Source organism: Protomyctophum bolini (genome assembly GCF_963924005.1).
Source record: "Protomyctophum bolini genome assembly, chromosome: 19".
Lineage (NCBI taxonomy): Eukaryota > Metazoa > Chordata > Actinopteri > Myctophiformes > Myctophidae > Protomyctophum > Protomyctophum bolini.
The window spans coordinates 32268882-32293370 of record NC_137880.1 but is presented as its reverse complement, the minus strand read 5'-3'; the positions used below and the strand labels follow the sequence as shown (position 1 = coordinate 32293370).

The 24489-nt window shown below is 44.4% G+C and overlaps 1 protein-coding gene across 2 annotated transcripts in view; it reads right to left on the bottom strand.

Moving 5' to 3' along the window:
* Nucleotides 1-23989, bottom strand: part of nrxn3b (neurexin 3b) — a gene marked incomplete at its 5' end in the record, with an annotated part of 388331 nt that extends 364342 nt beyond the window's left edge. The window contains 3 exons of one of the 2 annotated variants that reach the window (XM_080791155.1): nucleotides 16700-16726; nucleotides 17109-17126; nucleotides 23293-23989. In XM_080791155.1, the coding sequence (XP_080647281.1) occupies nucleotides 16700-16726; nucleotides 17109-17126; nucleotides 23293-23989 (742 nt within the window). Of the gene's footprint in view, nucleotides 1-16699; nucleotides 16727-17108; nucleotides 17127-23277 lie in introns of both variants that reach the window. The other variant, XM_080791154.1, reaches the window with a different exon arrangement.
* Nucleotides 23990-24489: the final 500 nt, after the last annotated feature.

The window sequence follows — 24489 nt, the reverse complement described above, 5'->3', positions numbered from 1 at the left end:
CCATTTAGACCTGAGGACGGTTCTACAAATGCCTTCTAAATCATGACAGTTTTCTGAAAAACCCTATGTTTCTATAATGTCAGTGATGCTGCTCAACCTTTTTTGTGTCAAGGACACCCAGAATTATCTGTATTTGGCCGCGGACCCCCATCTGAAAATATGTTGTTCCAGGGACCACCCCAGAAACAAAGATTTTAGTTAAAAATGTTCTCTCTGAAATAATATATATTCACATTTTTGTGCCACATTTTCACGATATTTAAAAAAACAGCAGATCTACAAGCTAGCACGGCACCGAGTGCCGCGCTACGAGCTTGTAGATCTGCTGTTTTTCAATAGCCAAAGTATAACATAATGCTTAAAACACCAAAAGGGGTTCCCGCGCAGCATGGGTTAAAAGGTACAAATGCAATAACGTATATGTCACGACCACGATCATGTAAAATACCCGCAAGGAGGTTGACGCAATTCTCTCTGGCTCTTTCTGGGCATGCGATGCATCTGCTATACATAATATGCAGGACACGGCAGACAAACGCGTGGCCCCTGAAAGGCTGAAAAGATGATCAAACGCTTTCAAGAGCCTCTCTGCATCTCTCAGGAGGACCGTCAGTCAGAAGGCTGAAGCGATGGGGGTTAGTGGGTATGCGGGAGGATTCACCTGGTGTACCAAAATCAATTATTCAATGAACTACATACAAATTAGAAAAGGAATGAAAGGAAAGGGAAACAAAGGAGTGAAAGAAAGAAAGAAAGAAAGAAAGAAAGAAAGAAAGGCTGAGGAGATGTTTTATTTTCATGAGGCTTCGGGGAGAGAATGAGGAGGAGGGGACAGGAGGGGAGGGCCCGGGTCAGGAAGTATATAGTGTGGAAAGGGAACAGGTAGCACAGCCGAGGAAGAAAGGAGAGATTAGACATTAGAAAGGAGGGAGAAGAGAGGGGTGGATACGGAGAAGATGAACAGAGAGAGAGAGAGAGAGAGAGAGAGGAGTGAGGTAGAATGACGGGACTGAACTTCAGCTGAACTGCACAAAACAAGGGGAGTTAAAAGAGATCTAGTAAAGAGCGAAACGGGCCAAATGATTTAATCATGAGCGGACAAAGAGACTATTTCAAGCTTGTTCTGCCCAGCTGGAGGGGACACTCCTATAGTCCAGGAGTGTGCAGCTAATGGCCGACCGTCGGTCAGCCCAACCACCCACCTATAGTAACACTCCTTATAGCTACCCAACCACCCACCTACAGTAACACTCCTACCTATACCCAACCACCCACCTATAGTAACACTCCTTATAGTTACCCAACCACCCACCTACAGTAACACTCCTACCTATACCCAACCACCCACCTATAGTAACACTCCTTATAGTTACCCAACCACCCACCTACAGTAACACTCCTACCTATACTCAACCACCCACCTATAGTAACACTCCTTATAGCTACCCAACCACCCACCTACAGTAACACTCCTACCTATACCCAACCACCCACCTATAGTAACACTCCTTCAACCATCTATAGCTATACCCAACCACCCACCTACAGTAACACTCCTTCAACCATCTATAGCTATACCCAACCACCCACCTACAGTAACACTCCTACCTATACCCAACCACCCACCTAACTGTTCATTCAGCCATGACAAAGCTGACCCACCCAGCCAGCCAGCCAACTAAGCAGACAACCAGCAATGCCACCACACACACCCACCCAACCACCTACCCAACTGGACATCCAGCAACCCGACCAGTTGACTATAGCCACTCAACCACCTGTCGAACAGGCCAACAGGCCAACGAACCACATGCCGAAGTGAACAAACAGTTATACCAGCAGGGCTTTGTCATACCAGCTGCTGGAAGTGGTACAGAGGAAGAGAGACAGACAGAGGATAGACGACAGAGTGACAGTTCCACGGCGCCACACACATCCATAATTGAACGTGAACCGATAACTCATGACTGCATATCCCAGAGATATGAGAGGTGGATGTAAGCTGAGGGGTGAGGAGATATAGGGGTATGAGGGATGGAGACACCTAAAACTCATATGAGAGAGAGACAGAGAGAGAAAGAGAGAGAGAGAGAGAGTGTGAAGAATGACCATGCATATAGTTGAGTGATAGAGCGGGGGAGGCGGGTGGCTGAGGAGGACAGGGTGAAAGAGAGGACATGGCAGCACAGTGCGACAGTGGAAGAGCATGCAGGGTTGAGATGATCGAAGTAAAAGAGCAACGGCAAATATAAATAGCCAAAAGAAGAAAGAACATAATAATTGAGAAACAAAAATCGAGTTATCCGAATAGGGAAGAAAGGCGACTTTGAACGTGGCATGGTTGCTTGGTGCCAAATGCTGCTGATCTACTGGGATTGTCATGCACAATATACAACATACAACATCTATAAAGTTGACAGAGAATGGCCTGGGCTAAATAAAGGAATCTAGCGAGCAGCAGTTATGTGGGCAACAATGCCACAGGTGTTGATGCCAGAGGTCAGATAAGAATGGCCAGACTGGTTTGATGATGAGATAGAAAGGCAACAGTCATGCAGTCAAATAACCACTTGTATAACAACTGAGGTATGCATGTCTGAAAGCACAACACCTCAAACCTTTAGGCAAATAAATGGGCTACGGCAGCGGAAGACCACATGGTGCCTTATCTCCTGTCAGCTAAGAACAGGAAAGTGAGGATACAGTTCGCAATCAGGTTCACCAAATAGAAGATTGTAAAAACATTGCCTGGTCTCAATTGCTGCTGAGACATTCGGGTGGTAGGGTCACATTTCCTCCCCATTCTGATGCTTGTTTTGAACAGTAGCATTTATATATATATATACTGTATATATATATGAAATGTTCCACATGGCTGTTACAGTGCACTCAGTTCATTTGTTGTGACAGCATGCAGTAGCTGGAAGTGCACAGAAACTGCACGGCAAATGCATATCTGATGTCGAGCGCGTGCAGTGGAGCACGAGTGGAGTTTGATTCGCAGCAACTTGCAATCAATCCACTCCACTCAGAATGGCCAAAAACCACAGAAACCAATGAAAATAGAATCATTAAGGAGCTCAACACACAAATTATTGGGTTTAGGATTTTAGAGGCATTGCGGAAACTTTTATATACACGCACTCGTACACTACAAATAACCCAAGAGTGTAGTGCCTTGTGTGTATAGGTCCGACCTTAATAAAATAAATGTGTGTGTAGCGTGCATAACTGCATGTTTGTGGTGTATGCATGCCACGTGCACTCGCGCGCGCACACACACACACACACACACACACACACACACACACACACACACACACACACACACACACACACACACACACACACACACACACACACACACACACACACACACACACACACACACACACACACACACACACACACACACACACACACACACACACACACACACACACACACACACACACACACACACACACACACACGGGTCATGGAACCCTAGGCCAATGTTGTACTTGTGTACCCATACAGGTTAAAAAAAGTTTGAAACTGCAGAAAGGTGATACATGGCAGGCCGAAGCTACTCAGCCACAGCTAACACAAACGGGCATGTCAGATGTGCAGGCATGCCTCTGGCAGATATACTGACACCGCCTGAGGAGCAGCGACTGCATGTGGCCTGGGAGTTGTGCATCTTATGATGCAGGACACTTTAATAAAAAAACTATCTATGCCCAGAGCCATGATTGCATGTGCGATGTGTGCAAGCATAGACAGTAGTCAACAGTATCGTCCATGCTTGCACGACCTAAGTCTAACACGATTATACATTTTATTAGCTGCAGCTGTGTTGCGTGCACGCACGCACGCACGCAGGGCTGATCGGTGGTTGATCGGTGGTTGAATATAGTCCCAGAGCACACGAACGCACCCTGAGCAGCAGAACTAAATGGGATGACTTCATTACCATATCATCTGCATAATGTCTCTGCCAGAGCAAGGGCATTGTGCTGCTCTGTGGGGCCAACCACTCTCTCATGTTGCTGAGAGGGGGGCGTGGAGCTTCTGTTTCCCATTCATTTAGGACCAAGAAAATGCCCATTTCCTGCCAGTTGTAACACGTCGTTAGATCCCCATGCATCCCAGATGACCGCTTAACTCAAAAGGGAATGACGTGCACGGCACGCGAGGCAGCCGGGCGAGGATCATTTTTTTCTCCAGTGTGTGCAGTTGTTGGAATTTCCTGGCTGAAAATTGATATCCAATTATAAGCTTTTCAACTGCAAATTAGAAAGGGAATACATGGACGTGCGTTCATGTTTGATATTGAGCATTAATTGTTCATATTCCGTATTTTTGTATTCCAAACTGTTGCCAAGACCAATGACCTCCATTCCTGAGAGGCAGAAATGAAATTGCTACCCAGCTACTACATACCAATTGCAAATCAAATGCATGTGAAAGGTTATGGAACCGCTACAAATTGATATCCAAGTGTAAATTAAGACATCAATAAACAGTACATATACTGTTAATATACTGTTGTTAGTAAAGTTTGCAATACAATACAAACACAACACAGACCTTGTGAAAATGTCTGTGACATTCTCCACCAATCATTAGATACTGTAGACCAGCGGTTCCCAAACCTTTTTGGCCATGCACCCCCTGACCTAACTGACGCACCCCCCCACATGGAAATATAAATTGCATAAGCTATATAGGGACATACATTTCCTATTTATCCACATATGCACATAATATATGAAGCTGAATATGGCTTATATATGCAGCATAGGCCATATTCTGCACCCCCTAGAAGGTTCTCGCGCACCACAAGGGGAGCACGCACCACAGTTTGGGAGCCACTCCTGTAGACATGTCTTTATGTAAGATGAACACATCATTAGCTCAACATGCGCTCAAGTGTCCTTAAGCTTTCAAGGAACAACACGGTGACAGACCGTCCGTCCTCTGTCTAGATGTCCACGGTAATGTGCTGCTCTAGTAGACACATTGTTCCAGCCTGAGTAATCTAGTAAGAGAGAGGGGCGACACTAGCGTTTACTCCCGTTGTAACAATGGAATGCGGAAGTGCTCATTCTATCCCAATGGGATATAGTTCCAATGTTTGGAACTATATCCCATAGGCGCCCGCTTTGCGACGAGATCAAAGCGTGTCGCCATTCTCTTACTAGATTACTCTGGTTACAGCATTAGAATTGCATGAAAACACGTGTGTGTGTGTGTGTGTGTGTGTGTGTGTGTGTGTGTGTGTGTGTGTGTAGTGTGTGCGTGCTCGTGCATGTGGGTGTGGGCGTGTGGACACATACTGTCGATGAAGGGAGATTTTTTTTGCTTCAAGGCGAGATGGAAAAAGCACGCTGTCAGCCATCTTGTCAGAAAACAGTGCTACCGTACCGAGACACGTCAAATTCCACTGCTGGGAAAGGTGACGGGGTCTCTGCACCAATGGGAGGAGACAGGGAGAGGGAGATGGATGGAGGCACAGAGAGACAGACGGACATGATAGAAAAGGACAGAAGGGAGGTGCAGATAATGAATTATTATAATACAAATGGAGAATGAGAGAGAGAGAGAGATTAGAGGGAGCATGGAAGAGATGAGAGGAGACATGGTAACACTGACAGGTACAAAGAGTGAAGCTGATGAAACAGACATAGATGTGAAGGAATTGGCACAGTCTGACTAGAAAGAATGACACAAAACGAAGCAGAAAGAGATAAGAGAGCGTAGCAGTAGCAGAGCCATGAGGTGTATTTAACACCATGCTCTACTGTAGTTGCAGCATTTTCAGCTATAGTCTGCCATGTTTGCTATAACGTTCTCCCTAGCTGGTGTGTACATGTACATCTCTGCATGGCTGCAGCCATTACGTCTAAATATGTCATGCCCACAATTAACACACACACACACACACACACACACACACACACACACACACACACACACACACCATGCATGCACACTCGGACACACAAACACTCACAGTGTAGCCTGCACAAAATGCTTAATTTGCACACGCAACGCACATGGATACAATAGTGTACTCTGTGTGTGTGTGTGTCCACCCGCGTGCAACACAGACACACATACAATACACACCCCTCTCACACACACACACAAACACCAGCACACGTGCGTGCGCACACATATTCCTGGGGGTTACGTGCTCATCATGCTTAGACTCTCATAATGCAGCCCTTCAAGTCACGTCTTAACCTACTTCTTACAAATCACACTCATAAGGTCTCAGGCTCTCTCTCTCTCTCTCTCTCTGTGTGCAAAATGCACAGCATTTCTGGATTTCTGACTGCTGAGCCAAACCCGTGCATTTACTGCTTTGCTGCTCTTGCAAAATGAAAATTGTGTAACTCTTCATTTTTCGATTTCTCACTTTGAGCCGAGAGTTCATTTGATTGTTTGAACGCTAGCGTGTCGTGTGGTGTCGTGACCGCTGGAGGTTGCAGAACGCCATGCCAACACGATGCAGACGTTTAAGTCAAACTGACTCAGAAAGAAATGTTATCCAAGCGTAGTGGTATAATAATAATATACTTTTCAAAATGTATAGCACAAAGCAACAAAGTTACCATTTTGCTATGGCCTTGGTACTGTACTGTACAGTACATGAATATGTAGTCCGTGACTTCATCTTGTATGTACGTAGATTAGTGTCTTATGTAAACAGAGTTATCTTTGTGGCTCTAGCAATGTGTACATGTGTGCATGTTTTCACTGTCTTGTGATTGACATGACTGCAAAGCCCGCAATTATATATCACAAGCAGTTTTATGCACACACATTGAAATATTGTGTTTTGACATTGGCTTAAACGACAGCAATAATCCTTGGGTGATCCAGTAACGCAAACATAAACAGACAAATATTATGTCTGTTACATATTTCCATGTCTCTCTCTCTCTCACTCTCACGTATGCCTCTCTCACTCTCTCTCTGTGTGTGTATTGCGTAACTGCTGACGCACTCGTGATCCGTGAAAAAAGGGAATCAGTTTTGCTCGGCTGATCCCAGAGGTCAGTGGCAAAAGAAAGAGAACAGAGGGCGAGATGAGGAAGTGGCCTAGAGAGAAAGAAAGAGGACAGACAGACAGACAGACAGACAGACAGACAGACAGACAGACAGACAGACAGACAGACAGACAGACAGACAGACAGACAGACAGACAGACAGACAGACAGACAGACAGACAGACAGACAGACAGACAGACAGACAGACGGGGGGAGGGGGGGGGCGGGTTTCCAGATATATGTTGATGATCATTGAGTAGATTTAAGGAGCTAAAGCATTAATTATTCTCAGTTGCACCAAGAAAGCAGCTCACAACTCGTCTCATTGTGAGCTTGTAGAATTGGTGACACTGGATGAACTAGGCAACACAGTAAAAATATGTACTAAAAAGACCCCAGACAATGTATTCTGAACGCTTACTGCTGAGTGAAGACGGAATAAAAAGCTGGTAGGGAGAGAACAAGGAAACAGCGAAACAGAAACACAAACACGACATGAAAAGATTATGAACAGAACCAGGAAACCAACAAAAGGAATAACACAGAGCAGAAACAAGACCGAATGGAACGGAACACGAAGAGGAGCGGATGTCTGTGCCAGCGTTTCTTTGGGAGCAAACACAACCTGAGGTTGATGTTATTAAAGAGACCATCTGCTACAGTACATAATGATATAGCCCTGAACCTTTATAATAACATGTCACCTCCTCTGAAAGCAGAGTGGGCTCTCCATACTCCCCTCGGTATTGTACAGTTATTTTCCCAGTTTGACCATAGGATACTACAGTAAATCCCAGAAAAGACAAAAAGTTAGCGGGGATAGGATAGACTAGGATTAGATTAGATCCAGCACCAACTTTTATAGTTAAATTGGCTCCAGTATTTTATGCAAGTGTGTGTGCGTGTGTGCGTGCGTGCGCGCGTGCGTGCCAGATGCATCAAGCCTCCTCACCATTATGCCCTCACTAGGCACCAATTTACTTTTTCTACATGAGAATGTGTCATTAATGCAGCCCTTCATGGTATCACCTTTTTTGAGTGATTGACAGAGGAGCAAATGGAGAGGTTTCAGTGCAAAATACCATTACCCACATCTGAAAATGGTGAATTACTGTCAATCAATTTGTCTGGGTGGGTGTCACATTTGTAAAGAGGGAGAATCCCATTTAGCAATGAAATAATTCACTTAAATAAATGGTAAAAAGGTAAATGCGCATGGTTTAAAACAGGTGTACATTTTATCCCAACTATAATGAGCACAATCAGGCTATTCGACACTGTACTGTTGCATTGCCAGTAATAATGACTGAAATATACATATATTTGTCTTATGCTGTGCACAACAAACCGATTTATTGTCTGTAATACTTAATACTACAAAAAAGATCCCAATTCCTTAATAAATTAAAAGACCAGCTTTCTGTTTTGGCAACTCTAGAAACCACCAAACGCCAGGATACTGGATTCAGACGGAGTGATGAATTGGAACCAAGAGAAAGTGAAGTGCAGCGCGGGCATTAGGCTATGAATAGACACAGTTCACCAACAGTACAGCCAACTAGCACCAAGGCTATAGTAATAAGAGGCCAGCTGCTCTCCAGAAACCCACGCCTTAAGCAAGCCTGTTTTCGTGCAACAATAACAAGAAACTTCTTCTGATGTCACCTACACCGTACAGTACATACAGTATATCTTCCATATTGCTCTGTCACACGATAGTGTCACAAACATGGCGAAAAGAGCAGCTCTACAATCTCACAATTTGCGATGCAATGTGAAGTCGTACATTTGTTATTTGTGGTGCGTCAGCAGCGTCACACCACAAAAGTATAGCCACAATTAACACATCCAAATGTCAATCCATATCAGTCCATTAATGGCTTCATGATATATTATTTCACATTTTTATGTACAGTATGTGTACATGTTCTTCAAAGTCATCAATACATCACACAAATCTGACATTCATTCAAACAAGTCAATGTTGCACAGTTAGTAAATCATGGATATTTGGAATTCAGCTGTAAATCCATCTTTTGTCAGACTTTTTAAACAAGTTTGCACTTTAAAATGCAACTCTAAACGTTTGTGTTGGATTACTACTGTGTTGGAAAGGAAGGGGACATGAGCATGGCTCTGCTTTGTTACCACAGTTGCTCCTACTGTCAGTCACTTGCTTCTCACAAATCAGCTAAACAGAACTTTTCTCCACCCATAATGCATTCCTATTGGCCAGAAGATGGTGTGTTTCCCTATTTCCTAGGAAGGCATGTCAAAAAGCCTCAGAAAGAGCCTTTTTTTTTATCTTAAATGGGAATTCAAATCAAACACATTGTATAACAGTTTTGCACAGGCTCATTCTAATTGGCCGATAGGCTGTTTGTAGTGCGGCTGAAAAGGCGTTGATGTTGGGACAGAATTGGACAAAGTGACAAAGTGACAAAGTGATATGAGGACACGTCCCCAGTGTTGTACGTTTGTATCTTTATAACTGTTAGATAGGAAATACTAATGGACCACTATATATACATACTGTTTATATAGATTATAGACTATTATTTGCTTCCAACAGCCAGTGGCTAACACAGGTCAATAATTACTTCTCTCCGGTGAATGAGAACTCAATATAAAACACCTTCATTTGTCTGTTGTATATGCAAAGAAGCCTGTAAAGGGTATAGTACTCGCATGGTGTCACACTCACACCGTGTGCCTGATCAGAGGCTCATGAATGATGAGACAAATAAAAGGTATGCAGGGACAAAGATAGAATGAGTAATACAGAGAGAGGGAGATAGAGAGTGACAAAAACAGAGAATGTGACGCACAGGGAAAGCGAGTATCTGTCTGTGTGAACTTTGCTGCGGGACTGTGTGATGGGATAATTAGGTATAGTGTTCCTGCCGAAGTAGAACATAAGATTCCAGTTCTAAGCCTTCATGTTGGGAGATTAGACTGAAGTTTGGCTCTCTCTCTCTCGCCTCTGGCTCCTGACCACGTTTTAAAACGGACTCTGTTTGGATTGGAGATTGAATCTGCTGATTTGTGGGCCTCAAAGTCTACATGTTCATATAATTGGTAATCAGTATGCTACAAAAAATACCAGATTTGACTGAGGGACTGCCATTGGATTTTTTTTTAATCATATAGCTTCAAATTGACATATTGGTTGTTCAGTTTGACCCACCAGTTTTGGAGATATGGCTTATAGAGTAATGTTTAAACATTTATTTCATATTTACATTTTAGCCCTGACATTTATTTCAGACATGCTCTAGTCTAGTAGTGAAGAGTGCCTGTGCTATTAACTCATTTTGGATACAAAATAAATAAATTCCGTTTTTCTCCTCTGGTGAAAAGCTGGAGGTTGCACGATGACAGGCGAGCTCTCAGTCAAATCTGGTCAAATGAACACTTAACTCTTAACAAGCTGCCAATTCTTACATCTTTGGTCTTTAATAATGAGCAGAACATCTATAGATTATGTTTTCCCTGACATTCTAACAATCTAAGTCACCTTTTAATGATAAATAAATATAAGTGTGTGATGTAATGCATAACTAGTAACTACTTACAGGTACTGTATCGATCTTTTGTGAGCTTTGATTACACATATACTGCACAGTTAACACAATTACTTGTCATGCACAAATCTTAATTTAGTTATTTATGTAATACAGTGATGTTATGATTTAAATGGTGCATTTATATCACACTTTTATCCAAAAGAGCTTTTCTAGTATAGATTGTGCATTACATTCACCCACTCATACACCGATGTTGGAGGAAACCATGCAAGACACCAACCTACACATCGGGAGCAATTAGGGGTTCAGAGTCTTGCTCATAAGGACACTTCGACACCAACTCTGGGGGAGCTGTAGGATCGAACTGGGAGCCTCATGGTTCCCACCCGGCTGTTCTACCGGCCACTCTACCCCTGAGCCACTCCTGCCCTCCTGATGATAAAACATCCTTCTTCCACCTGAGCTTTTGCTGCCAGATTTGTGTCCAAACGGTTCATGAGAGTGTAAATTCTCCCTTTACCCCAGGAGTTGTTACCAAGTGTATGGTTTTCAAGACACATCCAAAATTGTTGCTACACTTAGTGAAGTAAACGCACGCACGGGGTCGCGCGCACACACACACACGCACACACACACACACACACACACACACACACACACGCACGCACACACACACACACACACACACACACACACACACACACACACACACACACACACACACAGAGAGCACTATAGGGTTGCCTCCCGGTCCTACTGTATGAGTTGTGACCTTGGGCTGTCATATCACTCTTACTGAGCACCACACAGGTTTACAGCAGCAGTGGTGTAGGACAAATCCATTGAAAACCACTACGACATCAGATAGCGTGTATGCATAGCATTTGTGATGAGACATGAAGGGGAAAATTGTATTGTCACAAGTCAATGAGCACAATATGGAATCAACCTTCCGTGTCCAATACGTTTTGACCTTTTGCCAGTGCAACGTTGGCACAAAATTATGCTAGGGAAACATTACGCATCGCAACCCATGATGGGTCGTGACGATGATGGATGAATGTAAGAAAAGAAAAAGAGGATGGAAACACATGGAGGGTTTCTTTTGCTCAAGTGACGTGTTACGGAAGTTAAAGACATTATATGAGAGCGTACAGTATAACACTGGCCTCTTATCGTTACTGAAGTTAAAGACATTATATGAGAGCATATAACACTAGACATCTGGCCTCTTATTGTTTCAGAGGTCATGACTAAAGTAAAAGTCCAGACCTACAGCATGCATAATCAAGTATCGTTCAATTATACATTTTTATTTAACCAGTAAAAACAGCGTCTCTTTTACAAGTGCTGGGAACTGGCCAAGAGGCACTCGAGTAAAAATCAAATTTTCTTTTCCTACATTTAGAAAAATGATATATTTAAAAATTCACTGAAGAGCCATTCTACTGTTTAAAATCCTTGTTTACCCTGATAATAATGACAATTAAAACAATAAGTTACAAAATATGAATAAATAAATGGTTCCCAAGTATCAATCATTTAGCTGACGGTCTCCGGACCGCACACCCACTTTAACAGCCACTAGACAATACTAGAAAACGTGGACAAACATGGCAAGTTGGCTATAAATACAATGACAGGGTATTGACGGATTTATGCATGCAATTCCAGAGCAGTCTGAGGACAGGACAAATATATTTCCTGAAGAAAACTGTCCCGGGAATCCTGACAGCTGACATTCGCTCACAGGTCGCTGGCCCCAATCAAGACTCGGGCTCCCCTGAGGCCTTTTGTCATACATTTCCTGAGATATCAGCAAAAGGAGCGGTGAAAGCCCTCACCAGTGGAATCTGAGAAAGAACGCTGGGAAAGGAAATAAAATAAGCTTCTACCAGGATTTCTCAAAGGCTCGACGGCACTCCTTCCCAGAGTGTTTTAACGATGTCTTCATTCAGCTAAAGATCCTGTTTGCCATTGCCGTGCTGCTGTGCTAGATCCTTCACTGTGCCTGGAGGCATTAAACATAATTTTGTTGACCCCAGTCCATCAAAAATATATTATATATATATATATATCTATTAAACATTGCCTTGGATCATGGTCCGTTTAGTGTACCTGCTGGTGAATACTGAATAAGACCATTTGAGTAGCGGTTTATCTCTTAATGTAATAGCCCGCTGAGCTTTGTTTTCATTAGTCTTGACTATATTTAATAATCATTTATCCTATCTACTGCATTCAACGTAGCACACTTTAAAGCACTCCTACAATTTAACTTGAACTCAATAGTTCTCATTTCCAGCCATGGTCATGATGACAGCCTCAGATTTGAACAGTATATAGGCAAGCACCCCAGTGACATTTTGATTGTCATAGTTTACCGCTGAGAGTGTAAACATTCCACAGTAAAATAGCTGTGAAGATATGCTCCATATTTGTTTCACATCATAATTGTGTGGCTGTCCAACTGGCTAAGCCCCTGAAGCTATACCTCTCTCTCTCTCCATCAAAACCCTCCCCCACTCTCCCTTTGTCGAGCCGTCTCTCTCTCTCTCTCTCTCTCTCTCTCTCTCTCTCTCCACACCACCCCCCTCTCACCTCAAACACTCACCCACTCTTCGTTTGTCGAGCTCTCTCTCTCTCTCTCTCTCTCTCTCTCTCTCTCTCTCTGTCTCTCTCTCACCCTACTCTCTCTTTAATTCCTTCATCCCTCTCCTCCTCATCGTCTATGGCCAGTGTGCCATGTACCCTGTACCCTGTACCCTGTACCCTAGCTACTGTACATGTTGACAACAGCAAGGCTCATTTTCATGGTGTATTTGATGGGATCAGATACAGCGTACAGTACATAGGCAGACTGACTGACTAACAGTGTTCATGGCGGATGCTAATTTGCAACAGCCATCCATCCCTGGAAGGGATAAATATTTAAATATCTTGACTGATCATGAGTGTAATGGCACTGCAGCGTAGCATCACAAACACACTCCACATCATAATCCCAGTGGCATTGCTTGATAAAAAAAACAAAGAAAATGAATCTAATAAATAATGTAACCTACATAAATGCTTGTATTCTTGTTTGCAGTGTCCTTCAGAAGAACTTAATACACTATATACTGGGTGAAAGAGGATCTATTCATGAGCTGTGAGAGAAACACACTATAGATATATTATTATATTATAATTTGAGGCCATTCTCATTGCTCACATAATATGCTAAGCCATATTACTGTCTAGGTCCACAGCCCATTTGAAGACGTAGCACATCACCGAGCTTATTTGGGTACGGGGACTCGGGGAGTGATAAAATAATTGAGAGGGCGATAACGGATATCCAGCTGACCAATCAGCACAAGCTATTAGTTCCACACACAATAAGACACACTGTACAGTCACTAATATGAGACATCTCCGTGCAGGAGGAAAGCGTGTCACACGCCATGGTTGATCAGATACTAGTTTCTTGTTTATTTTATGACTGACATATAAGTGATAGAATATGTGATGAACAAATTATCATGGCTGACAGTGATGAGTGATGACAATGAATACTTCACAGTACTGTACCATCACGTGACGTGATGTCAATTTCCATCCATTCACTCCATCTTGGCTGACCAAACTGGATAGAATTGTATGATATAGATATTGCACAGTATGCTGCTGCAAGCAGCCGTACGTGTACGGTATGCATACTACTGTCTAATGAGGTAATACAGAGCTCCCTTAAATTCATATCAGTTCAGACAGAGAACTGTCATTTAGCGGATTCCTATATTGAGCCCAGAGGGCAAAACATACATGCCCGCGTGTGTGTTTGCACTCAGATGCGTGTGCTCGACATGCACACGCACGCGCACACACACACATGCACACAAATGCATAATGAGGATATTCTGCGTGATTATAATGCACAACCTCATTCAAAACGAAGCCAAATGTCAGGTCAAGATCTCCAATCAGCTCCTATTCAGCCAAACCAAGACACAGATGTGTCACATGCAATTAAAGCGCGCGCGCGTACACGTACACACACACACACACACACACACACACACACACACACACACACACACACACACACACACACACACACACACACACACACACACACACACACACACACACACACACACACACACACACACACACACACACACACACACACACACACACACACACACACACACACACACACACACACACACACACACACACACACACACACCATAGAAATGACCCTTTCTTCTACAGCACTGATATAGTCCATAAGTTATAACGTCAATTCCCTCAGCTTTGACTATCGCCGTGAGGTCGACGTTCCCCACAAAGACGGTAAACAACATGGTGTGCACACACATATTCCAAATTGTTGTTGGGTGTGTATGTACAGTAAGGCCTTAATGCACAATCCATCACGGCCCTACAGAGACCCCAATCACACCATCCATAAGTAGAAGATAATGACAATATATTGCCTTCTGTCTCCATCCTCTCCATCCAATCACTCACAGGATGTACAGCTGTATGTACAGTAGACTCATTAGCTTGAAAGCACTAGCATCTCACACGCACGCACGTACACACACACACACACACACACACACACACACACACACACACACACACACACACACACACACTCTAATGAACACATGATGAATAATTGACCAGCGGCAGAAACGCAGTTGCACACTTGCGTGCACGCACGCACACACACGCCCACGCACGCACACACCCACGCACACCCACGCACGCACCCAGCTCTGTCACAAGGAGTCATGAAGCAGGAATAATAAATGGATTGCTCTACCTTTGTTTCTACCTACAGTTACGGAGAAGAGGAGAGGAGGAGGAGGAGGAGGAGGAGAAGGGGTTCCGTGAAGGGAGAGAAGGGATGAGCGTCGTCCCACGCAGATCAAGAGACGGAAAGAGGGGATAAGCTATTGTTAGTTTAGAAGATGTCTACAACACAGCCACAGTGACACGTCCATGCCCAACAGTGACAGCCATGCAGAAAGTGGAGGATTCCCATGGGAAGACAAGAGCATGCACGTGGGCGGCGCACACACGTACACACACCGCGCATATACCATATACCTTTTTTAATCCGTTCTAAATGGGTTAAACTGCATGCATCATGCCATGTCTGCTTCCCTCCGTGGGTCTCTGTGTACTCTGTGCGTGCGTGTGTATGTGTGTCATGGGAGAGAAGCAGGTGTGTAAGACACATAACTAATGTAGAGACCTGGACGGTCCCATTTGCATCGTGTTCATGCCAGAACCTTGACACTCACACCCCCCTCCCCCCCCCCTCTCTCTCTCTCTCTCTCTCTCTCAGTCTTTACTCATCTCTATGCCGTTCCCAAACTCCTTCACTTCACATTCTTTAGCCCGTCCTCCCCCTTGCGTCTTCATGGCCTGCTGTGATTAATCATGTCTTTATAATTCTACATTGATATTCCCATTCCGTTAGTCCCTCAATCCTCACCTCTTCCCCCCGATGTGTCCTACCTCTACCTCTCTTTATATGCCTTCCTTTCTTTCTTAATTACACCCAGAGTATACAAATTAGAGTCATAAATTAAACAACTCCCTTTCTCCATCGCCCGCATTTATTTTGTCCTCTGTATTTGCCTCTATGTGTGTGACACTCTGCACTTGCATCAGTCAGTGCTTTCATGTGTCCCTGCTCAACATTTCACGAAGGAAGAAAAATGCATGTCCTTGGCAAGTAATATGGCAATATCTCTGTATTCAGCATGCTCTCCCGACTGGCTGCATTCCTCCTCCCCCGACGCGCGCGCGGCTCAGCCAGAGACGCTGCGATGTGTCACCGCACGTCGGCGGCGAGGACGGAACCCGCGCAGAATTATGTAATACACGGAAACCTGGGGAGAGTGAAGGAGGGGACGTAGGCCCAGGCACAGAGGGAGAGAGAGAGAGAGGGACACCCCCCCTATCTCTATATTCACAGCAGGAGGATTCTCAAAACATGCAAATGGGAATGCTCAGACATGCCTGCATGAAAAAAATCACACCGCAAAACCAAGCCCAGGCAGTGAGAGGTGCGTATAGGACCTCTAAAAATAACCATGTATAAGAGAATAGAAGAAAGAGCATACCTTGCTCTGCTTTCAGGTGCGCGAGGCCTTGAAGAGAAATATGGACAGACGGGGACAGAGAAAGAGGATTTCAAAACACTGACACGCCAATACTGCAGTTGTATTGATATTATGCATGCTTTGCATGAAGGCAAACCATGGCTATCACACCTAAGATGAAGTTTTCTCTAGTGCATGAGAAAGCTTTCTGCAAAGAATAGACAGGTATAGGGAAATATATATATACAGTACATTATCTATGAAATGTTTGTGTTTAAATGTATTATAATAATGTGTTTGCTCATTTAATAACTAGCTTAAACTGAAGAATGAAGTGTTGTCAACGCTATACTAGTTAAGACAAATTACTATCACGGGTGGCTTAATTGTGTTCTATCATGTCAATCATTACTCAGTCCTGGTGACTCACCTGGTGTTCTCTGGACTGCTGTGGAGTTGAAGAAGAAAGAGAAAGAAGAAGAAGAAAGAAGATGCCTGGCATTAGAAACACTCTATTCCTGCTTTTGCATGGTGTCTATCATGCAAACTAAAGTTTCCACACCGCTAAGCGAAATACCGTCATGTAAGGGGCAGTGTTGGGCCCCTTAACATGCCAAATTAACATTTCAAAACAAATCCTGTGGAGAGAGTTTTATTATGTTCATGTAAGGCGGGCGCCTTGACATGCCTGATTTAAATAAAGACAATCCTGTGGGAAGAACAAAGACAAAATCATCATCTGTTCAATCTGTTCAGGGAACCAGATCCACACTATTATTACATTTTGCAAACAACACTTTCACATTTTTCGAATATCGTTACAGAGACATAATATTCTGCATCTTGAATCTCACAAGGTGCCGCACACACACACACTAACAGAGACTCATAAATCCAAAGATCCAGAGGATTTATGGTGTTGTGAGGGTTGTGGATCGTGGGGCGCTCTTTCAGACCCAGAGGTCTGCCCTCCACCGCTGTACCCTCATCTGCTTCCATACTGACCCAAATCCATGTGCCACAATCTCTCCCACCCACCCACCCGCTCCCAGCCTCCCACCCACCCGCAGTGTCTCGTTTATGGCTAGAGGAATGCTCGCTGTCGTGCTCCAGCCGTTCACAGTGTGGTTTTTAACATAAAGATAAACCACGAGATAAATTCCAGATGAAACGGCATTTCGTACTTCCGTATCGTGATGCATTTCTGAATGACTGGGGATAGGCAGGCGGGATATATACAGCAATAATTCATTGGAACGTTGAAACGTGACATGACAGACATGGCGAATTACAGTTAAAGATTGATTGATGGGTGGAATGATTATGATTTTATTGGTCGACCGTGGCTGGTTCAAGCCTATACGCAAGTTTTACAGGAGGAAAACGCATGATTGGATTTTGATAATATATTACAAAGAAATATTGTTTATTGGTGCACAATATGACCTGGGATGTGATAAAAAAAAGTGTTAAAAGGGCATTTCCTTTTATTGCCTCGTGCATTTAAATGCTAGCTGTGCCTTGATCACTGTACAATCTGAATGGACAATCTAAATGTGGGGTTCTGCTCGCCTTTCCTTTCGTTTCCCATCGCTGCATGGAAACTGGGGGATATTCATCCCATGTGTTGTTCCTCTGCGTTCCATGTTAAATGTAAAATGCTCATCAAGGGCCAGAAATACCCTTCAGGAAAGGCAGAGGGAGGAGGAGGAGGAGGTGGTGGTGGTGATGAGGACTAACTAAGACCACATCTCCTTTAGGGAACCCAAAATGGCTGCCACTACTCATCCTCCTCTTGCACGTGAAGGATGACATTGGCAGAGGCGGGAAGGACGGTGGAGGGAGGTGGGGGAGGGGATATTATGGTGGCTAACTTAGGGACAGAACACTAGCTCCAGCTCCCCACATGCATGGATGCTGAGCCCCTATTAGTGGGCTGTTCGTGTGTGCACCCACACACACACACAGAAGCACGTGTTTTTTGCCCTACGTGCAACGACAAAACGCAATTTTAATTTGTATGTTGATGATGAGTGTGACTGCTAATATTTACAATGCATTATGTACTGTGTGTGTGCGTGTGTGCGTGCGTGCGGACGGGTGTGTGCACTTGCGTTAGCGCTCAGTCACCCATGTAGATGAATCTCTTTCTCTTTGATGGGCCAACAGCGTTCAGAACAAGCCTCTCAGGACATGTGGTCCCATTGTAATCCCCTGTTCCATTTTAACCAGCATCTTCACCGTTCAAATCCAAACATTTCCAGCTTGGCCACTAGACACAGATTGCCCTCTGCGCTAGAATCATGAAGGCAAGTCCCTACATCCCGTTTGTCCTTTTTTTTCTCCCCCCCCCCCCCCCCCACTGACCTATTTTTTACAGTAAGATTATTGTAACTGTCATTTTTTCCCATGTCTGTTTATTAATCCCCAAAGCTAAGCCCGAAGGCACCGTTTCAGCACTTACTTTACCAGTTAGCTTTTCCCCCGGCTTTCAATTACTAGAGTAGTCTCCCATCAATTGTGTTTTTTTCCCTCCTCCTTAACATTAAAATGGAGCCTTAAACTGCTCATTAAAACAAAACAGGACATAGGCTATAGTGACGGAGGCGACGGCCGTTCATTTTACACATCCATTCAACAGTCCGATATACTGTAGCTCTTAATATCCTTAACCTTATACGCATATCTCATTGTAATAGGGAAAAAACCCCAAGGTATTCACAGACTTCAAGATGTCAGCTCTATTAATATAATTGAATAGAGCGATGAACAAAAAGACTTCCGGGCCCTTTCCATTAAAGATATTGTAGTTTGGGGAGCCAATAATAGGGAGGACAAATGAAGTCGCCTTTAGAGATGCGGCAACACGCGGCGACAGGCAGCGGATTTGGCTGCCAGCGCTGAGTCGTGCGGAGAGTGAGCGAGCGGTGTGTGAGTGGTGTCTAATTTCAGCTCCTCGCGCTGACACACTCAGTCACAGCGATACACCCTGATCCACAGGGAGGGACAGATTGAACATGTGTTTTATGGCCAACTGTTTATGGCCCTAATCTGCCTGCTTCTCCGTGGTGGACAGTTCGGGGATGGTCACACAGCGCTGCAGGAACTGAAGAGGAGAGCGGAGGAGAGAGAGAGAGAGAGAGAAAGTAATGGGGGTGGGGAGGGGAGACTGAGAGAGATAGAGTAATCTCTTGATTATCTCACGATTATCATGCCACTAAAAATTATGATTTAGCAGCAGGCAGATGAAATGGGCAGGCTGTGTACGACAGAATAGTGGGTACATTTTTGATTATCTTGATGCTGACGTAATTGAAGAAAAGAAACAATTAATGAATTCCCTTGCTGAAATTCATTTCACAGCAGTTGCACCCTCGGGATTTTCTAATTAACCGAACATCACCGTAGATTATACCCAATGTGAACATTGTGTGGCATGATTGGCCATAAATTCAAGGTGATTAGTTTAGTATTATTTCTGCAATCTGCACGCAAAGCTTAATTGGCTGAGGAGGTTAGGATGTACAAACCTCTATAAAGACAACCATATATGGCCATTCATTCATGGATGACTTGAACCTCACAGTATAGCATTGTGTCAAAGTGTGTCTGATATTGACCAAAGAAAAGAGAGGAGATTCAGGTGGACAAAATCACTGTATACGGTGGGCGCGGTCTAACGTTTAGCACAAAGCAGAGCTCCATCGACTATAATCATTTTGTTTGGTTTACTGCAAGAAATGAAAATAGACTTATTTTGAAGTATGCTTCTGTAGAACGTTTTTACCTTCCAGACTAGCGGGCTAGCAGGCTATCATACAACATACGGCTGGCTAAATGCTTCCTAGACCCAGCCCAGTCAGTCAGTCAGCCCGCCATCTGCCCATTTTAAAGAGACACTCCGGGGTCCTTGCTGATGTGCGTGTGCGTGCACATGGCATGTGTGTGTGTGAGGGGCGTGTTCGACTGTGGCTATGCTAGGGCAAGTGCTGGGTGTCTGTGTGAGGCTTTGGCCACACATAGTTTACAAATATATACTCAGAGGTTTGACAGATTGCACTCATTGCCAATTAGCATATGGCATAATAGTCTGTGTACACACAGCCGCATTAAGTAGCTAGTATGCACCTCTAATTGCACTAATGATGAGCAAATGTTAGGTGAAAATATGTTGGCGTTGAATGACCCACAGAAAGCTTGCTTGCGGGCAGAATGAGGAAGGAACAAGTGCACGGGCACTTGTAGACATAACGGAAAAAAATCTCAGCAGTTTGCTGACGGATGGGCTGGAATTTACAACGGTGTTTGTGCAGGCGTTTCCTGGGCAAATTAGCCATCTCTGTTCTCATTATCCTCATAATTATGGCTCCCAGTCTCAGCGGTGTAATCAACAATCCGCCACATCAGTTAATGGGAACTAACAAAGAGCGTGAGACAGATCAGCTATTGCAACATGGGTAGAATGAGAGAGGAAGAGAGAGCGCTGTGGAGGGAGAGAGGGTGAGTGGTATGTGAAAGGTTTTTGGGAGGATATATCGGGGGTCATGGTCACAGGTAAACCCAGGGCTCTGAGGGCAAATCGCCCAGGGACAAATTGGGGTACAGGCAGGCTATGGCGAGCTCAGCCTTTGTACCGTCTCTGCCCTGAGGATGAGGGGTCATCTCTCTTTGTCAAAGCTGCCCGGCCGAATCACAGGCACCCTCTTAAAAACATTGATTGTTTTAATACAAGTTTGTCATCGTTCCCCCCTGTGAGCTCTTAAAGGCTCCCGGATGAATGAGCTTCCTTCTCCATTGACCACTCGGATAAAAGGTGATGAGCAAATGGGATGAAGCGAATATGGGCAAGCCCGGTCTGTCCGCCTGACTACCCCGCAATCCGAACGTCACGTGCCGTCATGAGCAATATGCCACAGGCCAGTGCCTGGACCTTTTCAGCAACAAAAAGCTCTGTTTGAGCTCCATGATTATTATGATGAAGCCGTGACACGCAACGCAGCAGAGACCATAATATAGTGTACCGATCGCTGTATGCAACACATGGAAACCCTCCCTTGTTCTGATACCGTAGTAGGCCATAACCGTGGAAATGTAAAGGCTAACAAATGACTGATTGGACACAGGTTGAAGGATGCTGAACGGCCAGTGCTGGAGCATTCTGCGAGCATTCCTCTTATTTGTTCGTTTATTTGTTTGTTTGTTTCAAAATTGTGGCATCCCTCAGCAATGTCAGTGGGTCAGCAGTGGAGGAAACTGGACATGGGTCTGTACAAAGACCCTTTATAACCCTCACACACAGAAAGAAGAGCCAGAGAAGGAAGGTTGTTGTTGGAATGCAGCGTCTGTGTTATTACTAGTAGTCTGAATGTTGTGACGCAGAATCAAGTTCTTAGATTTGAGAGGTACAACAACTTGGCACGGGTAAAGTTATTATTGCCGTTGATGTCAAAGCCATGGCCAAGGGTGTGTTTTCCATCTTCAAGCAGTTCTATAATAATCAGGCCTTGTTCGGCAGGGGGTCTATAATAACTAGCACTATTATTTAAATCATTTACTCACTGCCTCTGAGGAAATATTGTATTTTGAAGAAATGTAGTAGAGAGCTACTGTGTGCAGAGAAGGAACTATACAGCAAATTAGGGAGCGGTACGTCTCCTGCATCACAATTCTTAGAAATAGGTTTGAAAATGCATGACTTAAAAAGTAGTCAGCATATATGAACCACTGTGAGAGGGATGAAGGTTATTAAATGGCCTAATAGAGATGGCCTTGTCATAGCATCAGAGGTGGAAAGACACGTGAATATGCTTTTCATTCAAGCATTGCACAGTACTGTACTGTATACCTCCGGGTCCCAGTGCCACCTTGCAAGAGCTGAATACATTTGATGGAGAGAGGGTTGAAGGTTGAAATTTCAGTCTCATCACATTCACAGGCAATACTGTATCCCTGCATAGTTTCCTCATGAAAAGTAATAATGCATAGCCTCAAATTGAACCCACATGAAACAGTATCTAAATACAGCTCTAATATACAATCCCTACAACACACATTCTGCACAGTACCATCCTCAGTGAAGATTTGCTGATTTTAACTAGAGTGTACATATGTAACCAAATGGACCCATATAGGGTCCACTTTGTATATGCTCTCAGAGTTAAATGAACACAGAGGATTATGGAGTGGTGTCCTATGGGAATTATGTAAAGTTATCCTCAGAATGGTCCCGCTTTGGACATGGTTGGTTGGTATGGCACAACCAAGGCTCGCTTGTACACGTCTGATTCTTCATACTAGAGCAGTGCACATTGAGAATAATGTAAAGCAAATCATTGCTTGGTTGTAATATTATTATGAAATTATACAAAAATAAATAAATTAAAAAAGGGCTCTGATGATCTGTGTGCACTGCTTACTACAGAGTAAAAAAAAATTCAATTTCACTCTACATTTTCACTCAGGATTCTGCACTGTACAACCACCCACTTTGCAGAATGTAAGCAAAGGTGGGGTTATATAACATTAGATTACTTCTAAATTGAGAAAGATTCCCTCTGCATTTTTAACTAGTCCTTTAATCAATATTCAACACTTGACACAGTCAGACGTCTTACCTTCGGTGCAGTATCGACCTACATATCCCGTTTTGGAGCAGTCACAGTAGCGTTCTCCATCCGCCAGTGAGCAGGTCCCACCGTTCTCACAGGGGTTCTCCGTGCAGAGGCCGATCATCTCCAAGCGCACCTTCCGACTGTCGATGAGCGTGGCCGGCTTGTTCCCGTAGCTGAGGTCGCTGATAATCCCCTTGAACGGCGGCAGCTCGCGTACCGAGGGCAGCGTGATGGCCGACGTGCGGATGTCCCCCGGGAGGCCGCCCAGGAACAGGTCGCTGATGATCTTCATGAACTGGCGCTGGGGCCGCACCTCGTCCGCCTTGGTGTGGCCGTCCAGGGCCAGCACCGTCCGCAGGTTGTGCCTCGCCACGGTGACAAAGTGCCAGCGGCTGTCGTTGACCATCTTGTCCGAGGTGACGGTGGTCTCGGCGCAGTCGATGCTGAAGTGCAGCTGCAGCTTCCCGTCCGCCACCGTCAGGATGAGGAAGTCGCAGAAGCCGCCGTCGTCGAAGTACATGAGGAGCCCGTCGGAGGCCGCCGTCTTGAACTGGAACATCAGGTCACTTCTGGTGCTGGCGTCCCAGCGCAGGAAACGAGCCCACTGGCCCTCCGAGCCGGTGAACTCAATGCTCACGTTCAGGCCGAGCATGGTACTGAGCAGGAAGAGAACGTGAGCCAGGCGACTGGAGGGACTCATGGTAGTGAACGGTTGAGCGCGCCGCCGGTATAAGGATAGAGATCGGAGAGAGATCCTCAAAGTGATAATAACATTTGACTATATGTGGGCTCCAAGATTTATCTGCTGAATGTTGTATTCCATAAAGGTAATCTTATAGTCAAGTAGAGGATGCAATATTGTTTTGATTTGAGATGCAGATCTAGTACTGATAATGGACAGAATCTAATCTTCTCAGCGGCGTCTGAGCAGAGTCTTATGGGAAAATATCCAATTTATAAGGGCTAAGATGAAGCTGATCCTTAGTGTATTCTGTCAGTGATTCAGAGCTCCGTTTGATGATTTTTCTTTGAGGCGACTTCCTGGATATAAGCACATTGCCTCCATCTTTGGACCGGTGCCGTGTCCGTGACCCATGGTTTGATCTCTGCTTTCAGGCCCACCTCTGATGCAACTGTGAAGACAATAAATGAATACATAAATACATATACAACACAGTTCAACAAATAAAACTATATTTC